At 29.9% G+C, this 21747-nt stretch overlaps 1 protein-coding gene across 2 annotated transcripts in view; it reads right to left on the bottom strand.

The window, feature by feature from the left end:
• LOC118205162 (tRNA (34-2'-O)-methyltransferase regulator WDR6) overlaps positions 1–21747 on the bottom strand; it is a 104277-nt gene that overhangs the window by 64906 nt on the left and 17624 nt on the right. For both annotated transcript variants that reach the window (XM_085815901.1, XM_085815900.1), the window contains exons 4-8: positions 13818–14000; positions 13588–13735; positions 11375–11602; positions 10400–10462; positions 3283–3369 (exon numbers count right to left, since the gene is read on the bottom strand). In XM_085815901.1, coding sequence (XP_085672027.1) covers positions 3283–3369; positions 10400–10462; positions 11375–11602; positions 13588–13735; positions 13818–14000 — 709 coding nt within the window. The remainder of the gene's footprint in view (positions 1–3282; positions 3370–10399; positions 10463–11374; positions 11603–13587; positions 13736–13817; positions 14001–21747) is intronic.

Raw genomic sequence — 21747 nt, 5'->3', positions numbered from 1 at the left:
GATGTCAATAATTTGGTATTTCTGTTATGACTAATTATTATTCTGAAATTATGACGTCATCATTCGGTAAGTATTTTTTCTTCAATATTTCATACTCAATGTTGTGGTTTCTGAAACCTATAAAGTGAATGTTTATATTTTGATAGGCAATGTAGATTTCAGGAGTTGGCGGATTTTCGGTATTTGACTTTATACATATATATATAAAGCAAATTATGCGATATAAGTAAATAGAACTTCTAGTTTTGTAAAGAAATTCAAAAAAGGGGGGACATTTTTCCCCTTATATATGTGCTATCACAACAAGAAAAAGAGATACTTCTTTTAATTGTGATAACACATTTTAAACAGAACATTATTATGAAAGTATAATTTTGTTTTTGTTTTTACACTCTAATTTTATTGCATCACTTACTGCTTACACTGAAAAACAGGTGGTGAAATTTTCCATGATAATTCTAAAATTGAAAGCAAATTGTGAATCTAGTTTATAGAAAATGTGATATTCTCTGAATGATAATAAATAAATTTTACAAATAAAACAAAGAGTTATTTCATTTAGAATTTTTTTTATAATCGTTTATCATTTACTTATTTCTGTGTTATATTGTTATACATGATTTGATTATCTGTAATTGCAAGGCTTCATTTGTTTAATGACTGAGATAAAATTAAAAATTTTAAACTTCACTGAAATTCTTTCTAATGCATTTAAATGAACATACTAATTTTCTCCTCAAGTTAATTTAGATGCCTAATGCAAAACAAAAAAGGGATACAGGTATAAAATATGCAAGTGGTAATACTAAAAGAAAATCAAATTTAATGAAAGAAAATGCAGATGAGAGATTAACAGTTCTTTTTTTAAAATATTTAAAAGCAAATACAAGAGACAATGAATCTGTTGGCATAGCCACAAAAGAAGTTCAAAATGTTGAGAACCACAAGGATAATGATCAGTTGCAAAAAGTCAAAGAATTTAGTACAGCAAGTCACCACTCAAATAATGAATCAATAGAACTTTTCTTATCAGAAAATATTGAGGCTAAAGATTATCACAAAGATGACAAACAATCTAAAAAAACTAAGATTAGCATAGTAAGTTAAGTACATTACACAAATGAAGAACCGAAACATCAAATGAGCTTAACAGATGATCTATCCCCCAAAAGATGCAGGTGCTCAATTTCCCCACAGAAACAGATTTCAGAAGAATGACATATTATGAATGTAAAAAATATCACAACACAATCTGTCTGACTCATGCAAATATGGTTTACAGAATGTGCTGTGCTATATGCCAATGCCCCTCTTCTGGTCAACTTCAGCTGGTTGACACTGAGTGAATCTCATCTTATGACACCTGCGCTACAAAGATAAACTTTTTTTTAACAATCTATTAAATTTATTTAATTTGTAAGCTTGATAATCTTTCCTGTAAGAGTTTTCTGAAAAATAATTTGTTCATATTTCCAATGAATTACATTTTTATCATCTTAAATAGGCCTACAAAGATAAGTGACTATGTTTTTAATAATTACTGAATATTAATAAGATTAATTACAATTTTTTTTACATATGCCTATAAGAAGCATCGCACCCAAACTCAGGAGTGCAAATATTGAGCTTGACAGAGGGTTAAAAAAGGACCAAGAAAAATTCTTCTAGATAATTTCCCCCTCAAACACAACACACTTTTCAAAAGTTCATTTGAAACAAAAATTTCCAAAAGTGAAATCGTAACTTTATTCTGGGTTATTTATTCTGGAAAAAAAAAAAAAAAAAAGGATAAAATATATTGCTTCTACTGTTGTCTTCTTAGTGAGGGAATTAACTGCTTTAGCTTTTACCAAATTTAATAACTGGCTGAATATTCACACTAGATTTGCAAATCATTAAATAAAAATCAAAGCATCATTTACTATTAGTGTCAAAATGTACAGAATTGTGAAAAAGACCTAGCTGAAATTATTATTGGTTAAGTCGAGCAGAAATTATACAAATGAGAAAAAAATGCATTTAAGACAAGTTTTTAAGAGACTATTTTCTATAATAAAACTTTTAGCTGGATGTAATTTAGCATTTCAAGAATGTGGGTAAAAATTGAGTGATTCATACAATGGAAATTTTCTAGGAATCATTGAATTACTTGGAAAATATGATTAAGAACATCTCCAGTGAATTGTTAATACAGGACTAAAAGGAACTTAGCAGAAAATTCAGAATCAAATTATTAATTTAATAGAAAATAAAATTTAAAACAAAATTATAGATTGAACAAAATTTGTAAAATATTTTATTGTCATTCTTGACTGTACTCCAGATAGAATTCATTAAAGAACAAATATCATTTACTGCCAGATATGTCTCAGACGGTACATTACCAAGCTTAATTGTCAGTGTTAATGAGCAACTCATTCAAGTTATTTATGCTGATGACAGTTTTGGGCAAAGCATATATCATGCTTTGAAATCAGAAAATAAATCTTTAGGACAGGATATCAAAGTTATAAGAGGACCAGGGTATAACAATAGGTCCAGTATGAAGAGGAAGGATTCTGGAGTTTAGACAAGACACTTAAATTTTCTACACCATATGCATGCCACAACTATAATTTAGTTTTAGGAGATTTAGTCTTGATGCCATAACTTTTCTTGGCAGACTTCAATGCATTTATATTATATTTTTAACATCTACAAAGAAATTAGCAGTATTTTCTAAATATGTGCAACATCTTACTGTCATGCCTCTTTGCGATACAAGCTGGTAATGTTGTATTTAAAGTGTTAAAGCAGTAAGGTACTAGCTGCATGAATTCTATGATATGCTTCTTTTCTTAAGATATCAGAAAACTCTATGAATCCATAAATTAAAAGTGAATTACAATCATTTGTAAACTCAACTGGATTATAAATTCATAATTTCTTTAATATTTCTTACATGATTTACTTGACTGTATGAATACTGTAAGGAAAAAACTTCAATGTTCTACAACAAACTTTTTCATGGTTCTTTCATCTTTAGAAAATCTTTTATGTCAGATCGTGAAATACAGAAATCCTGGACTCAAAAATGTTTGCAGAAAAACTTGCAGAAATTTTGGAAACCATTCAAGTATTTCAAAGTAAAAGACTCTATATTAAGTCTACATAAAATACTATTAAATACTGGTAATCTTGTAATAAAAATAAATGGTTGAAATTTCTTTCTTTTTAACTGGATGCCCAGCAAAAGGGATCCAATCGGACTAGGTACACAGTTTAATGCCATGTATTACTTACAGCAATGTAATTTCCCAAACCTCCATCATTCTCTTGAACGTTATTAACAGAAATTGCAGTAGTTTCGAGGCACCAAATACTTCCACCCTAAATGAGAATACTTAAGATAAATAACAGGTAAAATGAACAAAAAAAAATTATTATATATATGGAGAGGGAAAAAATACACATGTAAAATTTTAACTGCTTGTTTCTCCAATTTTTTCTCAAGCATTAGAAAAGAGACACAACTGACAAAAATATTATAGTCACAAAAGATTAACTGTTTTTTCTATGAAATGGTCTTTAATAACTATGTATAGTTGAGCCTTATATCTGCTGAATCAGTACTTGCAGTTCGAAAATTCGAAAAATTATCTTCAAATTATATGAAAATAAAAAGAAAAGGAAATTTGAAAGGTTTCAGACTTTAAATTACATCCAAAGGGGCATTTTCTTTTAACATTTTGTCTGTTATCTTTATTTATTAAGTATCACGTTCTTCGCACTTAAACCATAAAATTCAGTTCAAGAGCAGTATCGCAAATAGTTTTAAATTGAGCCTATCTTTAGAATTTCCGATGCACAATCTCATGCACTGGAGATGAAAATGTTTTTTCTGTACAACGCTGCCATTGCTCGCTTTGAAATCCTTGAGTTTGTTAATCAAAAATTCGTTAAAGATTTACAAAATATGAAAGTGATAATAAAACAAATTCCAAGCTTCTAATTTGGTCTTTCACATGCCCATATTCATAGGAGGATTATGTAATTCAAAATTTGATGGTTCTCTGTATCGTTGTTTCATCACAATGCGAGAAATATACATACATTTATGCAGATTTTTCATTATTTAATTTCTCCAAACATAATGCAGGACTCTAATATTTGGTGGCAACAGTTTGAAAAGTGAAACGGACATTTACAGTGATTCAACACAAAACGAAAACAATTGTCCTTAGGCACAAAGCCCCTTTGGTCTAATAAATGGTTTGTATATTATAAAATATATGGCAAGTAAGAATGAGGCATAATATGGCGAAATGCATAACACAAAGTTGAATCAAAAGCTGATGTACTCTCTTCCTATGACATCTCCACCATGAATATACATCACCCGTAATTTAGACCACTACTGATGCAATGCTTAGAGATCTTTGCTAATCCAGATCAGTATGTAGTATTACACCTTGGAAACTTGAATGCATTTTATTATATATTAATACCATCAAAATGAAATGGTATTTAAAATTCAAATTCAACTTAAACAGTTGGTTTTGCAGTATTTCAAGTCTCTTTTTTTGGGGGGGGGAGGGGATCTAATTTGCTTTTCAGTTACTCTCGTAATAAAAATTGCTTTCCTTTTTTATGTTTAGTTAGTATTTATTATGCAATTTAAGACCTTGTTAGGATGTTTCATTCACACAAGCAAATTCCTTACATTTACTGCAAAACTGCTATCTGCTTTCTTCTACTAATATGGTTCATAAACTAAAAATGACACATTGATCTTCATTTTGTGGAAGAATTCTCCCATTCCTGAAGTAGCAATGTGATCTACCCTAGGCTGTAGTTTTATCTCTGACAAGGACCCACCAAGTGGCCCGCATTAAAGTCGCTGAACGCTAGTAGTTTGGTCCAGGGTTTAAAGTTCCGACGAATGGGCTAGCTGCACGGTTGTTTTTGTGGGTCTCCCCAGATGCAACATGAGTAAGTTTCCCTTAGAAAGTCCTCCCCAAAGGCACCCATCCTCTTAGGCAGATAGGCCTCGAGTGCTTTGCTATAATCAAATAAACCAAACCAATTATCTCTGACAAGATCTAGGTTGCCTTGTATCATTTATATTCTTTTATTCAACAGCAGCAATGTTATTGATAATCTTTTTTTTTATCATAATCTGATAATATATCAGTGAAAATAGCCAGACCAGTTTAGTCTGTGAGAGGTACCACAAATGAATACCAGTTTTCTTGAGAGGCTTTTGCTTTTGCCAACATTATTGTACTTTCTCATTTTCAGTAATTTGAGGTCATTTGCATGGAGTTCAGTTGGAAAAGGTGCTGAATTCATACATAGGTTCAAGCAAAAGCATTAAACTATTTGACAGAAGTTTGTTCTCAAGTGAGTTTGAAAGCATTTTGTTGCAGCCATCTATCTTGGGTGATGCACTGGGCCCAGAACTCTACATTGCATTTCTGAAGGAGAATTACTTAAAATTGCCACTGTTATTTTGATAAACTCGACAACCATCTTAAGATTGTGATTTTTAGTTATCTATTTCTGATGACTATTTCAGAGCATTTTGTGTTGAGTAATCAATCAATGAATGAATCAGTTCTGAGATATTGATTTCTATGTTGTGCAAAGTAGACTAGAAGAGAAACACGCTAATGTGACAATCAAAATCGTAAAAAAACCTTGCATTTAGCGTGCTCTTCCCAAAGTCCACAAAATCGGTATACCTTTTCGACCAATTGTTTCCAACATAGGTACTGCTTCATACCCTTTGGCCAAATATTTAGTTTCCAGATTTTCTCCTCTACTTGCTAACAATATTCACACTGTAAAAAATTCTGTTGAAGTCATTGATAAACTTAAAAATATTTCTCCACTTCGTTCCATTATGGTTTCATTTGATGTCAAATCACTGTTTACTAATGTTCCGGTCGAAGGAACACTAAGTTGTCTTGAAACTAGGCTTCGGGAATTTCACTTCACACATACTGAAATTAATGAGTTGGTTTCACTTACTAAAGTTTCTCTGAGTCAAACCCACTTTGTTTTCCAAAATGCATATTTTCGTCAAGTTGAAGGATTGGCTATGGGTAATCCTCTCAGTCCGGTACTTGCTGACATTTACATGCACTATTTTGAGATGAAATTATTTGATAAATTATCTTTTCGTCTTTGGATTCGGTATGTTGACGACGCTTTCGCACTTTTTGACGGTTATAAAGAGGATTTATCCGAGATTCTATCTATTATGAATTCAATTGATCCAGCCATCCAATTCACTCTTGAAATTGAATCCAACAATTCCCTCCCCTTCCTTGATATTCTTATAATCCGCAATGAAACTGATTTTAGCACCACTGTGTACCGTAAACCCTTTGCAGTTTGTTTACCACCCTATGCCAAGTCATGCCTGCCTGTTAAGCAAAAAATGGCTTCTTTTTACTATTATGTATTCCGCACGCTTAAAGTTTGTTCCTCTGAATCTTTGCTTACCAATGAACTTAGCAGTTGCAATTGACCGTGGATTTTCTCCCGTGATTATTGATAAAGCCATTAAAAAATTTTCAGATTCCCATCAAATATGACATTCCACTGTTAGAAATAATATTAATGACCTTGTCGTGCTTCCATTTTATCCTTCTGTTAGCTATAAAATTGCACGGATTCTCCAGAAATTCAATTTTCAAGTCGGTTTCTCCCCTATTAATAAAATTCACCCTTCAATTCTAAAAGATTGCGTTTCTGTCTTGAATTCTTGGGGAATTTATAGTATATTATGTCAGTGTGGTTTAAGATATGTTGGCCAAACAAAAAGAGCATTGAAGTTTCGTATCAAGGAACATGAATCTTATGTCAGAAAAGGCGAAATTAACAAGTCTTCAATAGCGTATCATAGTTGGACATTTAACCATAATTTTGACTTTGAGTCTGCAAAAATTATCAAAAAGGCTTCTTCCATAGGTGAATTGGATTTTCTTGAGGCTTTGTACATTCAAAAAGATTTAGCAGGTTTAGTTAATGATTTGAAGTCAAATCCAGTCCTTCCTAATGCCTTTAAAATTCTACTATCTTAATTCAGTTATTTTTGCCAATAGATGGCGTTACCTCCTCGCGTTTGGTACTACCAGAGGGTATAAAAATATGTTCAGTGGTTGCTTTCCATTATTTGAAGTTCAGATTTTGAGCGTGAAGGTGCATTTGCCCCTCGCTCCCTATATTAACTTCGCTAATTTTTTTTTGTCCTTTATGCTTGATCAGATAGCCTGGCTCAGTAAAAGTAGGCGGCCAGTGCAACTCTGATTAAAAATCCAGTTATAACCACGTGCAGTGCTGATAAGGACCACGTGTTTCTGAGACTCCTACTCCTTTATTTTCTTCTTTCTTTCTAGGTATTTCTTTCTCCTGATGAGGAGGGACCTTTAGCTGCCCTTGAAATCGATTGAGTGTTTCATTATCCTTACGCTAAATACAAGGTTGTCTTTACGATTTTGATTGCGCAAAGTAGTTTTGAATCAAGATAGAAGAGATACAAGATAAAGTAAAACATAAAATCAGGCAAAACAACAACTAGTGTTTGGAGTAGATTTTAGTCAAAACTATCAATTTTCAGGGCAAACAGATACAAACCCTACCACTTTGCTTAATTTTATGCAGTCTTTAACCATCTAAAGAAATCTGGATTTAACGAACTAGATGGAATTAGACAAAAAGACCGTAATCAGAATCAGCTCTTTCACATTATGCCAACAAACTACCCATAATAACTCACACCTAAGTTTCTCACCCTCAAATGTTCATGCCAATGTTTGATTTTATTGAATATCATGTGAACCCTCAAATGTTCATGCCAATGCTTTTGTTCATGCCAATGAGTCAAAATCTATTTCTGGAACACAATCTGCTATATCCTTTTTTTTCCTAAAGAATTATCTATAGCTTCAGCCATGTTTAAGAGATAACACTAAATTGGTAGTGTATTACACTGACGAGATTCCAACTGAAACCCATTATATTATATAATTTTTAGAGTTCCAAAATTTCTACTGACTGACATATTTACATCAAATAAATTGCAATTTTGATACATTAGTGTTGCTAATTAAATAATTCTAATATATTTACAAATAGAAACAAATGTATTATTCACAAAATTTAAAATAATATTTACTGATAATTTTAATTAAATTATTATTTGGATTATGGATAACCATATTCCACTTGGAAATAAAATCTGAAAACTGAATACAGACATATTAAAGATTAATCTAAAAATATGTAGCAAAGCCGAGAAAAAGTTATAAAGTTAATTTTTAGGGGAGCACCCTAAATGGCAAGAATGATTAAGCAGCAGTCAGATGCTATCTGATTATGGTTGCATTCTGCCAAACATTTCAACTATTAGCAAGAAGAATACATTTTTGAGGTATAATGTAGAAAGAGATAGGATGTTAGGACAAATTTCTTGCAGTTTTATGGAATTTTTTATTTTCTCCTAAAACTAAAACCAGTCTATAAACAATATGCACCATGTTTTGTATTTTATTAAATTAACAATTTCCAAATTTTTCAATTTATAATCATCCCTAAGCCATTATTAGGATGCCTGTAATCTACACAAAAAATCTGCAAAAATATTTCAGCATTTAAGTCAAGATTGGTAATTTTGGTCTTCATGAATTAAAACATAGAAAATAATTTAAGTTTTCAGTTCAGCAGTAATTTTGGTCTTCATGAATTAAAACATAGAAAATAATAAGTTTTCAGTTCAGTAATGAATATGATTTTCACCAACAACATTAACAGCAATGAAAACATTATCACACCAGCAACAATAAAAACATTAACAAAAGGTTTGTGAGTATTTAATTACATGATAACAAATAAACAAAAACTAAAGAATACAACAATTTAGCTCAGAATATTATAATTTATATCACTGAAGACAATCAAATCATACAACATTGCAAGATGAAGACAAAATGACAATGACAGAAGAATATCAAAGAAGTAAAATATGTGTTATATATTAAAAAAGCATCCAGAAAGACAACTGTATACATTTAACAGTCTCTGAAACTAAATAATCGCTTTTGTGAATATATACTCATGACAGATAATTTGGCAATAGTTACACTAAGGAATTTTTAGTTGCAAAAAAGTTAAATGATTAATGGGCACTAAATGTAAATCATAGTCAGATTTTTAGATTCAAGTACATATCCTTAAATTTAACATAATTCCTTGTTTTTTAACCAATAAAGTATTCTCTGAATTATAAGATTTTGAGTTCAAAAAGGTAGGAAAACTTTGACTATAAACTGCCTGGCTGTAGTCATAGATTTTACTGCAATGTTATTTTGCAATTACTTTTTTAAAGGTTGGACAAACTACAAATGTATAGTTTAGTGCAAAAAATACTACATATTAATATTTGGAAAAAAGGAAAAATTATAGAGATTTTTTACTGAATTAGAATAATGTAGCACTTCTTTATGGCGGTCTCCAAAACTAAATAGCCAGTCAACCGAGATATCTCATCAAAATCTGGCTGAGTGTTCTTACAGCTCACCACGTGATTATATATTAGTACCGGTTGCATATTCTTATACTTCAGCACATACTCATACATTAGTAATGTGTTGCATTTTCGCTCTCGTGTTAATAGTTATTTTTGATGAGGTTTTCAAATTCGCATAGTTTATTTTAAAAATATATTCACTGCTTTTGTGTGTGTGTGTGTGAATATGATATTAACAGTCTTTAACTTACCAAGTGGAAGCCAGATAATTTTTGCAAGGAAGAGGTCTTTTACCTAATAAAATGGCCACAACACGAAACTTTAGTGAGGAAACCGTTTGGAAGTGCAGTTTTAAAAACTGCAAAAAGAAGAAAAACCTCTGTGTTAGAAATTGGTTCAGTGGTTCCAGAATATTGTTCATCACTGCTATTAGATTTATGCATTCTTAGGCAGAGGAGTTGATGTCCATGAAATGGTGTAACCAACAGCTTAATATGTGTGAAAGTGTTGCAGTTAACTGGAACATTTACATGTGTTAAAATAATAAGGATTCTTAAAAATATTCTTAGGAAACAGCATGCGAGTAGTATTGCTATTATTATATAATAATAGCACTTCATGAACTTGGCGAAATCATAGTTGAGATCTTGGCGTAAATTTAAAATTGCCAAGCGTGGTTGGGAGAAGCTATAACAAGCAGGTACCTTATGTTTCCCTTTATTAGATTTTGCTTAGAATAATTCAATGAAATTTTGGTACTCTTTTGCTACTGGGGCCAGATTTAGAAATGCAGGTATGCATGGATGATATTAAATTAAAAAGTTCTTTCCTTTGTGAGATTTTTCTTAGATTAAATTCAATGAAATTTTAAAATTTACCACTTACTTTATGACATCTTTTCTTTTTTATAAGTTTGCCATTCAAACTCCAGAAACATATACATGAATCCTAAAATAAAATAGTTAAAACTGAATGGTAATGTTTGAGTAACAGAATACAATGGTAACAGCCTATTTATTGAGATTAAGTACAGCTTCAAAAACCTTATTTAATAACTACTAGAGTACTCATAATTCAAAGACTAAAATTTGAATTTTGTATTATCAATTAGAAATAGAAGCAACAATAAAAACATAAATGATAAAAATAAGAACTTAAATGGTAATTTTACAAATATAAAAAAGACATAATGTGATATTTCTTTTATATTACATTAATTATAGATAGCAAGCATGCATTCCACAGGAAAACTGCTGTAAAGTTAAGTCCGACTATATTTAAGATTTTAAAGATAAAATAATGCATATTTAAAATTTTTTACTTTATTTATTTAAATATATATAAATAGATAAAACATGTAAATATGAAAAAGTTGTGCTTTTTAAGATACATATAATTTCCTATTTCAAAGGAAAAAATTAATTGCTTTTAAAATTAATTTGTCCTAAGACTCAACATAAAACTTTATATAGCTTCACAATATTTGATTATTATGAATTCTATTTTATTTAAATGGTTTACAATGAATTTTATGTCTACAACTCTTAGCGTATGTAGATGTAAAGTACACAAGAGAAATGTAAAAACCAGAAGGTTTCTCTTCTTTAAAATATGCAATTAATTTATACATTTGTTTATCCTGGTTAAAAATTCTGATGTAAAATTCAAATATTCCCAAAATTTTTACAGTTTATTAAAACTTTATTCTAAGAAACCCAGTTTATCAGAGAATGATACATATTTTAAGAAACCTACATAATACACAAAATCTTTTATAATACGAATAAAATTAATAGATCTAATAATTAATTTTATATATTTTTCATATCAATGACCAATAAATAATATGCACTGCTCTACCTCTCCAACACTTAAAATGCAGTTTCTTAAAATAGCAGATGTCCATACTCTAGATTCATGTGAAAAAAGAATTTGAACAATAAAAATGTTCGACTTCTTCCAAAATTCCAGAGAAAAGTCTTTAACAGATGAATCACACTGAACTTTCCATATTCTAAGACTGCGATCATCAGAAGTTGAACAAATTAATTTATGAATTTCACTAAAGGTGACAGAAAATATAACACCCTGCAAAGAGAAGGGGAAAAAAAAAACTTTGAGTAATACTGGAACAAACTTTTACTTATAACAATATAGTAATTATTTTTATCAGGATATTAGACTAGTTAGAAGAATATTCTATCATAACTGCCTTGCCTTAGAACCGAAACAGAATACATTTCTTAAAGTTAATCACATAGCTTAAATCAAATCAGAGTAATAAAATTTCCTAAGTCTGTAAAAAATTAACAGAATAATTTAGAATTTTTAGTGGATATAAAGACTTTCCTTTTGGGATCTGAAGCAATGGTGACAATAATGCTGCCATTATTAGAACACTTTCTGAAAGTAATCTTTGTTAGCCAAATTCAATATTACCTTTATCTCTCCTCAGATATCTTTAAATATGTCAAATTTATGTCCTTCTTCACTTCAAAGTAGATGAAAAAATCACGGAACAGATACAAATGTCAAGCATGTAATTTGGGAGTAGAAATCATTGTACTTTGACTACTTTTTTATGTGCTTTGTAAATTTTTATACAGACTGCCATATTGTTATGGTAATACCTTCCCTTCTGTGTTCTTCAGCTCTATATTTTAATATTCATTAGTCATAACAGTTACTTTAGCTTGGCAGTACAGTAGTTTGTATTGATTGCAACAATTTCCTACAGAAGAATTCCGTTTGTGATAACAAGCAGAATCAACATATATTTTGTATGCTTCTGCTTTTAAGATGCTTTTCCTTACCACGCTTTCTTGCGATATACAAATATTTACTGTCTAGTTTTTATTTCCCATGAAGTCACTATACATCTCTAGTTATTAAACTTCTTAAATGTTTAATTACAAGGGATGAAAACTCAGTCAAAAAAAATAAAATCACAATCAGCAATCTCTGAGGCTCTGCTAAGCTATTACTCTGATCAAGAAAAAAAGTGCACTTTAAAAGATATTCCAGTACAGCCAAAACTGCAGAACCTTTATGATGATCATTAACTCTAAAAGGAAAGCTCTGAGAAGAAAAATAACTCTGAATTTCGGTGTAACTAGACACAATTAAACATGGTGAATTTAGAAAAATTTGAATACTAGTAAAATGTTTTATTTCCAATTAATTAGATTTTGCTTACAAGCATGTTTTAACATTTTTAACAGTGTTTAACATCAGTATAGAATCATGTCCTGTAATCTGCTGATTCAGCACCCACAATTAATCAAGGACAAAAAAGTAAATTATTCATAAGCTAACGAAACAAATGTTAAAGAAAAATAAGCAGTTAGAAAGAGAGAAAAAAAAATATCCAAATAATCCAGTATAACATTTTTCACTATCTTACACACCATTTAGATTAAGGTTTCAATAGAAAAAATTTGGATACAATCAGTTCATACCTGTACATAAATAAATATTCATAATAATAATGTGCCGCATTTAATATATATGTAAGATAACAAATATGAAAGCAAACTTAACGAATTAAATTAAATTCACTATAACCTCTTTTATTTTCTATTTCATTTGCGAATGTCAACTACGCACTTCAGCTTTGCTATCTACTGTGCTAAGATGTAATTTTGCTGGCTGGCTTTCTATCTCAACAATATCAAAAATGTAAATCTTCTGTGGAAAGGCACGACTAGAGTGCCAAGTGATTGTGGCCACAAATATCAACTGCAAATAAAAATGGAATTAAAACTGCCTCAGCAGCCAAGTTCTTTAGATATTACCAAGTTAACATTATTAGCATACTACACAATCAAAATTCTTCTTCAATATGGATCTAAGCCCGCATCAACACTGCTCCGGTTTTTCCTTGTGCTTTTATTATATTAGTACATATACATACATTTTACAATAATAGCTTTTAAGCTAAACTAAATCAGATTTTAATCCTTACATATCTGTCAAATAATACACAACTACAATAAAATCATGCTAACTTAAAAACAAATATATATATAATGTAATAATCATTTAAAGAGAATTATAATTTAAAATGGAATTACCTGATGTCCTTCTAGTGAATGAAATGGTACTTTTGCACCTTTAACTTCATTATCACAGTTAGGAGACCATAAAAGAATTTTCTGAAAAACAGTTCCAACTGCTAAAATAATTGCATCAGCATTGCAATTAAATATGCTGCCTGTGTATCTGATATCAATATCAAAGAAAAAATATTAACCAGTAAAAGAAATTCTAAAATTCTATCAAAATAAAATTGCTCAAAGGATACAAAATGCAATTTTCTATGCATTGGACATTTTTTATTTGCTTTCTTTCCTTAATATTCCACACAGTAAAATTATTATGTGCAGAAATGATTGCTACTTGATCTTCAATAATGTCGTTTTCATTTAAAAAACAAGCATCATGTATCCAGTCATTTATGTATAGTTCTTCAGTAAATTCTATAAGACTGTAAAATAAATAAATAAATAAACTTTAGTAATTCCATAAACTTCAATAAATCCTACAAGAGATCCATACGAAAAATTTTTCTCTATACATCAGTAATATTTCACAAAGCTGAAAAACTTGCAATGAAAAACAAGAATTGCTTTTTGATCATTATTATGGGCAATTATCATATTTGCTCGAAAATAAGACTCTCAGATACAAGACATTATACTTTAGTAAATTTAATATATATATATATATATATATATAATGTTTTCAGTTATTCCAACACATCGTGGGTGAATGTGAGGCTATTTCATTTCACGTTTTGGCAGATGGCTGACGAAGCTGAGATGATTGCACCACGGAGAAAAATGACGACTCAGGACTTTTCACTTTTTACAGCATATCTTTATTTTATTTTAGAGCAGATGATTTTTTCCAGATGAAGTTACTCAAATAACTTATTCAGTAATTGAATTATTAGACACGACTGACTTTAATACGTTATAACGTTCTGACAACGAAAGAGGAGCATAGCGGAGGCATTAGCAGAACGAAGGCGAGAAGGTATCTGTGTAGGAGAACTTATGATGCAGCATTTATATGAAAGGTTATGTAACAGACTAGCTTCTAGGAAAATGTAGAAAAACTTATGATGCAGCATTTAAGTGAGGAGGTTATGTAATAGGCGCGAATGTTCTAGAAGGTACTGGTCTAGGGGAAGATCTGGAATTACAGAAAATTAATTAAAGGTTGCTGGTTCGCAAAGAGCGAAGCCATCGTATTTTTTTATATTTTACATCTTCCCTCCCGTCAAAAAGAGAGGCCGGGGTGAGAAAAGCATTAGTACAGGAGTAAAGCAAAAGTATGAGAAAAGACATGAAAACATCCAGGACATAGCGTACAAGCTTTAACTATGGCCTATCATAGTTCATGACTTTCTCATACAAAATTTTGACTTTATAGCATATGAAATTTTGACATTAAAACTATGAGTTATAAATAAATATACAATATATGACTAATTTTAAAACTATAAGATAAGAAATATGGAATACTGATAAATAAATAAGTTATAATTACAAAAGTCCTCAATTTTGTTAAAAATGTCCATTTTGTTTTTTGAAAGTCCTTTTCATAAAAAGAGTTTGAATAGAATGAAAATATCTGGTAAAATCTCTAAATGCCAGATAGTCCACAAATATGATGCATGTTGATAGTTCACAAATATGATGCATTTTTTCCTCTCATCGTAAAGATTGACATGTTTTACACTTCAATACAAAATATTATACTTATTCAAAAAATAATTCAATATAAATAATACAATTATACACTAGAAAATGAACACTTTGACTTTAAAACTATGGCATGTCCTCGCCAACAGATCAGCGTGATTACTTGCTGATGGTTGGGGGTGCTAGGTACAAATATTGAAAAACCTCCATTGCCTAATACAAGGTAACTGGTTTTTGGCATTGTACATTACCTCAAAGTGCTTTTAGAAAAATAAAAGATCATATAAAATCAAATTATAAGAAGATAACTTGTATAATCAAGTTAAAGTCTTTTTTATAATTTTGTAAATTAGAAACAAATATTATCCTACAATAAGAAGAAAATTTTTGCTACAAAATAATTCAAATTATGTGAAAAATATAAAAGGTCAAGATCGAGAGAATAATTTGTCATAGTCGGGAAAATAACTTGTGATAATTAGGGTTTAAGTCTAAATCAGGTATGAAAAGTCATAATCAGGAAGATTTTTAATAGAGAATTTTGAAAAAATTAATTTTAATTTTGAACAGAAGTAGGAATTCTACTACTTTTGACAGTTAACTTAAACTCACTTGCTGGATTAAAAGGTCTTAATCTAGCTGAATGAACAATTTCTGATTTATTTTTAGTTAAAGGATTAGGTTTATCAATTTTATAAGTAACTTCAGAAGATTGTTTTAAAATTTTATAAAGTCCTGAGAATGGAGGAGATAATTTATGTTATTAGGGTATTGAAATTTTTCATACATTACTAAATCACCAATTTTAAAATTACTAGGTTTAAAATGAATATCATATCTTTCTTTATTTACATTATGATAATCATCAGATCTCTTTTGAGCTATTTTTCTGGCTTCTTCTATTGACGGATACAATTCTTGATTTTGAATTAAGGAATCATAAGGTAATTTTTCATACATTAAATATGATGGAGGGAATTTTGTTACAGAATGAGGGGTATTATTATACTCTTCAGTTACTTGGGGTAATAATTTTGTCCGTGCTATATTACCTTGATAAGAATTTAGTTTACATTTTAATCTAGTTATAATAGTTTGATTAACACATTCAATTTTACCATTAGTTTGGGGTCTATTTGCAGTAGTTAGCAGTTGTTTAACATTATGATTCCTTAAAAAGTGCTTAAATTTGGAGATGTAAAAGCAGCATTCCTATCACTTAAAATCTTTTTAGGGACCTGAAATTGGAAAATTTGTTTTAATTTATATAAGTATCTGTAGCTACACTTTTAGAAGCAAAAGTCCAGATATATCTAGTTGCATGATCAATAATTATGTGAATATACTTTTTAGTAGAATTATAATAATTTAAACCACCTACAGTATCAATAGATAATATTTCAAAAGGTTCACTAACTGATGGTAAATTTTGCATTAAACCAAATTTCTTTTGTTTACTTTTCTTATTAAACTGACATACTTCACAATGTTTATAATAATTTCTAACATCTTGAACAATTCCTGGACAATAATATTGTGGAGATAACAAATTTAGCATAGATGATACAGCAATATGACCAAATTGTATATGGGCCTTTTCAAGTAATTTCGTACGTAGAGACATGGGTATCACAATTTTGTACAATCCCTGTTTTTTGATAGTTAAGACATCATTCATTTTTCTATACTTAGTATTACAAACATTATCTAAATTTTGATATTCTTTTATTTCTTCTAATGATAATAAATTAACTTGCAATCTTAAATGTTGACACATAGGATTTCTAGAGAGCATGTCAGCTTCAACATTAGTAGATCCTTTTTTATATTTTATATCAAAATCATACATAGATAATTTTAAAGACCACCTAAATAGACGACCTGTAGGGTGTTTTATATTTTTAAGCCAAACTAAAGCAGCATGATCAGTATGTACAGTAAAATGGTTACCATGTAAATAATAATAAAATTCATCAATTGCATCAATAATAGATAAACATTCCAGCTCAGTAATGACATAATTTTGTTAATAATATCTTAGTTTTCTAGAATGAAAAGCAATTGGATGTAAACTACCATCAGGATGTTCTTGTTTTAAAACAGCACCAACAGCTCTTTGGACACATCAACAAATACATGACAGGGATATTTAGGATTAAACAAAGTTAATATAGGTCTAGAAATCAATGCATCTTTTAATTTTTGAAAAGCTTTTTGACATTCATCAGTCCAATTATAAGGAGTATCTTTCTTAAGTAAATTTGTTAATGGGGCTCTAATTTTAGCATAAGTTTGAATAAATTTATGATAAACATTAATACTTCCTAAAAATCTTTGTAATTCTTTGATATTTTTAGGGGACTGCAATTTCTTAATAACCTCTATATTTGCATTACTGGGCTGGTATTTACCTGCTTGAATTTCATATCCTAGAAAATTTATTTTTTCTTTAGCAAAATTACATTTAGATTGTTTTAATTTTATATTCTCTTTCTCACATATATCAAATACTATTTTAAGATGATTTAAATGTTCATCAAAATTTGGACAGAATACTATAATATCATCAAAATAATTTAAAGCAAATTGAATCTGATATTTGTTTAAAATTTGCCTAAGAGCTCGTTGGAAAACAGCTGGGGAATTTTTCCAACCAAAAGGTAATCTAGTAAACTCATAAAGTCCAAAATTTGTAGTGAATGCCAATTTTTCAGTAACCTTTTCATTTAATTTTATATGCCAATAGCCTGATGCCATATCCAATGTAGAAAAGATTTTTGCATTTGTTAATTGATCTAATACAGCATCAATTCTAGGAATAGGTTCAGAATCAGTTTTAGTAATTTGGTTAAGCTTTCTGAAATTAATACACAATCTGCTTCTGGACTGCTCATCTTGCTTATAAGTTACAGGAGGAGCATAAGGACTATAAGAAGGTTTAATAATTCCAGCTTTTAACAATTCATCTATTTGTTTTTTAATTTCACTATTATCTTTAGGAGATGCTCTATATGGTCTATAGGCTATTGGTAATTCAGAATTTAATATAACTCTGGGAGGTTCAACCCTTATACAACCAACATCATATTTACTTTTTGCAAATACATGATTATAATCATTCAACAATTTCTGTAATTTACTATCAGAATTTTTACTATTTTCAAAATAATTACCACAATTTTTAATACTAAGATCATTTTTACATACAAAATTTTCGCTATTATCAAAATATTTACTAGATTGTTCAGCACTAATATAATTTTTACATACATAATTATTTTGGAAAAACTTGTCTACTTTAACATTTTTACTTACCTGTTTTCCAAGCTGATACACTTCATAATTATGAAAATTCAATTGTAATTTAAATAATGAAACACATGGTGATGAAAGCAATATATAATTCAAATTTAAATCTAATACATAAAATATCACATTATTTTCTATTTTACCTACTTTACACTTTACTTTGATTATTTTCTCTATGTGAACTTGACTAGATATTCAAAATATTTTATCATGGGATTTCACTGAAATTTCTCTAAATTTATCACCAATTTTTTAAAAATTTTTAACGGTAAAACGTTAATTTGCGATCCCGTATGAATAATACTGGGAATTTTTTCCTGCCCAATTTGGACATTCACTTTAAAGTTATATCATTTTTTAACTTCTCTTTTAGGAACCGTGTTATAATTAATAGCAGGTAATTGTGGATATCGATTTGGCCGATACGCTACTGTAGAGGTCGGTATTGCACTTGTTGATAATTAAAAGGTCTCACACTATGAAAACTTTGATAAGGAATGGCTTGCACAGGTCTGGGATAATAGCACCTCGGAACAGTTTGCCTTGGAGAAACAAATTGGTAATTACTATTTCCTAGACCGTCCAACAGCATCTGAACTGGAAACAGTTTCCTAGCAAGAGTAATCCAGTCTTTCGGTGTGTCTATTTTTTGCACTGTTAACAGCATTCTTTGAGACTCAGGAAGTCCTTCCGTAAGTGCTTCCACCATTGTGGAATCTGTTAGTTTCGAGCTGGCTCCTAATTTCAACTTATTACGAAAATAAACATCAATATTATTAAATTTCTCATATTTTAAAGACACAAAATCATTAAAAGTAACAGATTCCGATGTTGTGAAGTATGTCTCGAAAATATCCTTTATGTTGTTCCAGTCTTTATCTAAACAATCACGTAAATAGAGGGCTAAAGCCTCTCCTCTAATACACTCTGAGAAAACAAATTTCTTTTCCTTTTCTGGAATGTTCTTTACGGCATATTTCTCTTCAAACAATAGAATATATTTGTCTATTGGAAAATTTGTACTTGTGCCGTCAAAAATAGGGAATTGAAATTTCACTGTATCCACAATAGCTACGGATTCTTGCTTATCATTTGACATTTTTGCCGTTTTTGAGCGTGTTAGCATTTCAATCACAAAATCTTGAATTTAAGAGTTCGCATACACATCAATTTGAACACTGAAATCAATCACTTTAGAAGCACTTGATAAAATGCATAACTTTTGGAGGTGAGGTAAAACACTTAAGCATCGCCGGAAAAGAAGCAAAAGCATAAGACGATCACACACTGTCCTTGACCCACTGTTGAATTTAGAAGCGCGTTAGAAATAAATCCAGGAGCTTTTTTCCCACGTAGAGGATAAATCCTACCGGCTAATTAATAACTGTAATGTTTTCAGTTATTCCAACACATCGTGGGTGAATGTGAGGCTATTCCATTTCACATTTTGGCAGATGGTTGACGAAGCTGGGATGATTGCACCATGGAGAAAAATGACGACTCAGGACTTTTCGCTTTTTACAGCATATCTTTATTTTATTTTAGAGCAGATGATTTTTTCCAGATGAAGTTACTCAAATAACTTATTCAGTAATTGAATTATTAGATACGACTGACTTTAATATGTTACAACGTCTAACAACGAAAGAGGAGCATAGTGTAGGCATTAGCAGAATGAAGGCGAGAAGGCATCTGTGTAGGAGAACTTATGACGCAGCATTTATATGAGGAGGTTATGTAATAGGCACGAATGTTCTAGAAGGTACTGGTCTAGGGGAAGATCCTGAATTGCAGAAAATTAATTAAAGGTTGCTGGTTCGCAAAGAGCAAAGCCATCATATTTTTTTAATATTTTATATATATATATATATATAGGTAAATACTTGACGAAAATATGGTTCTAATTAGGACCAAAAGCAAGCTACTTAATTATGTACAATATTTTATGATAATATAGGAAAAGAATTAGGAAAAACTAATGATACACTTTATTACCTTGTTGGTTCCAGGCATACCAGTACAGCTGATGCAGGACTAAATTAAAATGGCTCAACTAGCCATGGCTATTATAATAAGCAATAGTAGTGCAGTTTGTGTTAATTATCCCCATGACATTTTTCAGCACTTAGACAGTGCCTTTATTCCATAGAATATCATACTTAAAATTCTACCTCTTATTCTGGAATTTCATTTACTAAAATACCTGATTAAAGACCCATGACAAATTTTAGGAAAAAAAAAAAATATAGCAAAATATCTTTAAGTAAATGTAAGTATTGTAATAAAAGTATTTCTTAAAGATATAATTAAATTTTAATTAAAAGTTAAATTAAAAATTAATACTTTTTTATGAAAGAACAAATGACAAGTTTTGTTTGTGATTAATATTTAAAATAAAAACATTTTAGTACTTAAACAGATTAGCCTACCTGTAAGTAGGCTAGTCTTTATTTTTTTAAATGTTCATTATTAGTAATATTATTTCCTTGACTTAAGGGGAAAGCTCTGACTTTTCCTAAAGTTTTTAAAAATTGCTTACATTTTGTGCAACCTATTTTATTTCTTTGACTTTCCATGAAGTTGTTGGATTTTTCAAACTTTCAGACACTACTAACAACTTATCCACTCATATACAAGGAAAAAAAAACTTTCCTATTTCAAATGTAACATGCATACATATTTTTAGATTTAAAATGATTTTCTTTTTGATGGAGAAAGATATTTTTGTTTCTTTATCCAGTTTTCACACTAAAGATCAAAACATTCCATTGCACTGTTAAATATTTCATTTGGAGAAGAAAAAAAGTTTATGTTGGTACCGCATGACTTCCTTTTACCAGCAGAGTAGTGAGCATAACTGGCACCTGGGGCAAAAAACCATTTTTTGGCGCGCCCCTCCCAAAAAAAACACAGTGGTATGATGAAAATCTTGTTTGGAGACCATTTGGCACCCCTCTGCGAGCGGCGCCCAGGGCATCATACACCCCTTGCCTCACCCTTGTTACACCACTGCCTTTTATGGCCTACTAATTTATACACATTCTTTTGCTGTGCTTCATTTAAGCTTATTTCCTCGTATTATCCTAATTTAATTAACCAATCTCTGAAGCAAGTTAAAAATGATAATAAAGCAAGTTAAAAATGACATAAAAGAATAAAAATTTTTAACTTTGAAATTAATTTACAGTCAGTTTCCTTTTTTTTTTTTTTTTTTTT

Source organism: Stegodyphus dumicola, chromosome 4 (genome assembly GCF_044657685.1).
Source record: "Stegodyphus dumicola isolate Sdum_Otavi_A_Nest chromosome 4, ASM4465768v1".
Classification (NCBI taxonomy): Eukaryota; Metazoa; Arthropoda; class Arachnida; order Araneae; family Eresidae; genus Stegodyphus; species Stegodyphus dumicola.
This window is presented reverse-complemented; position numbering and strand designations above follow the sequence as displayed.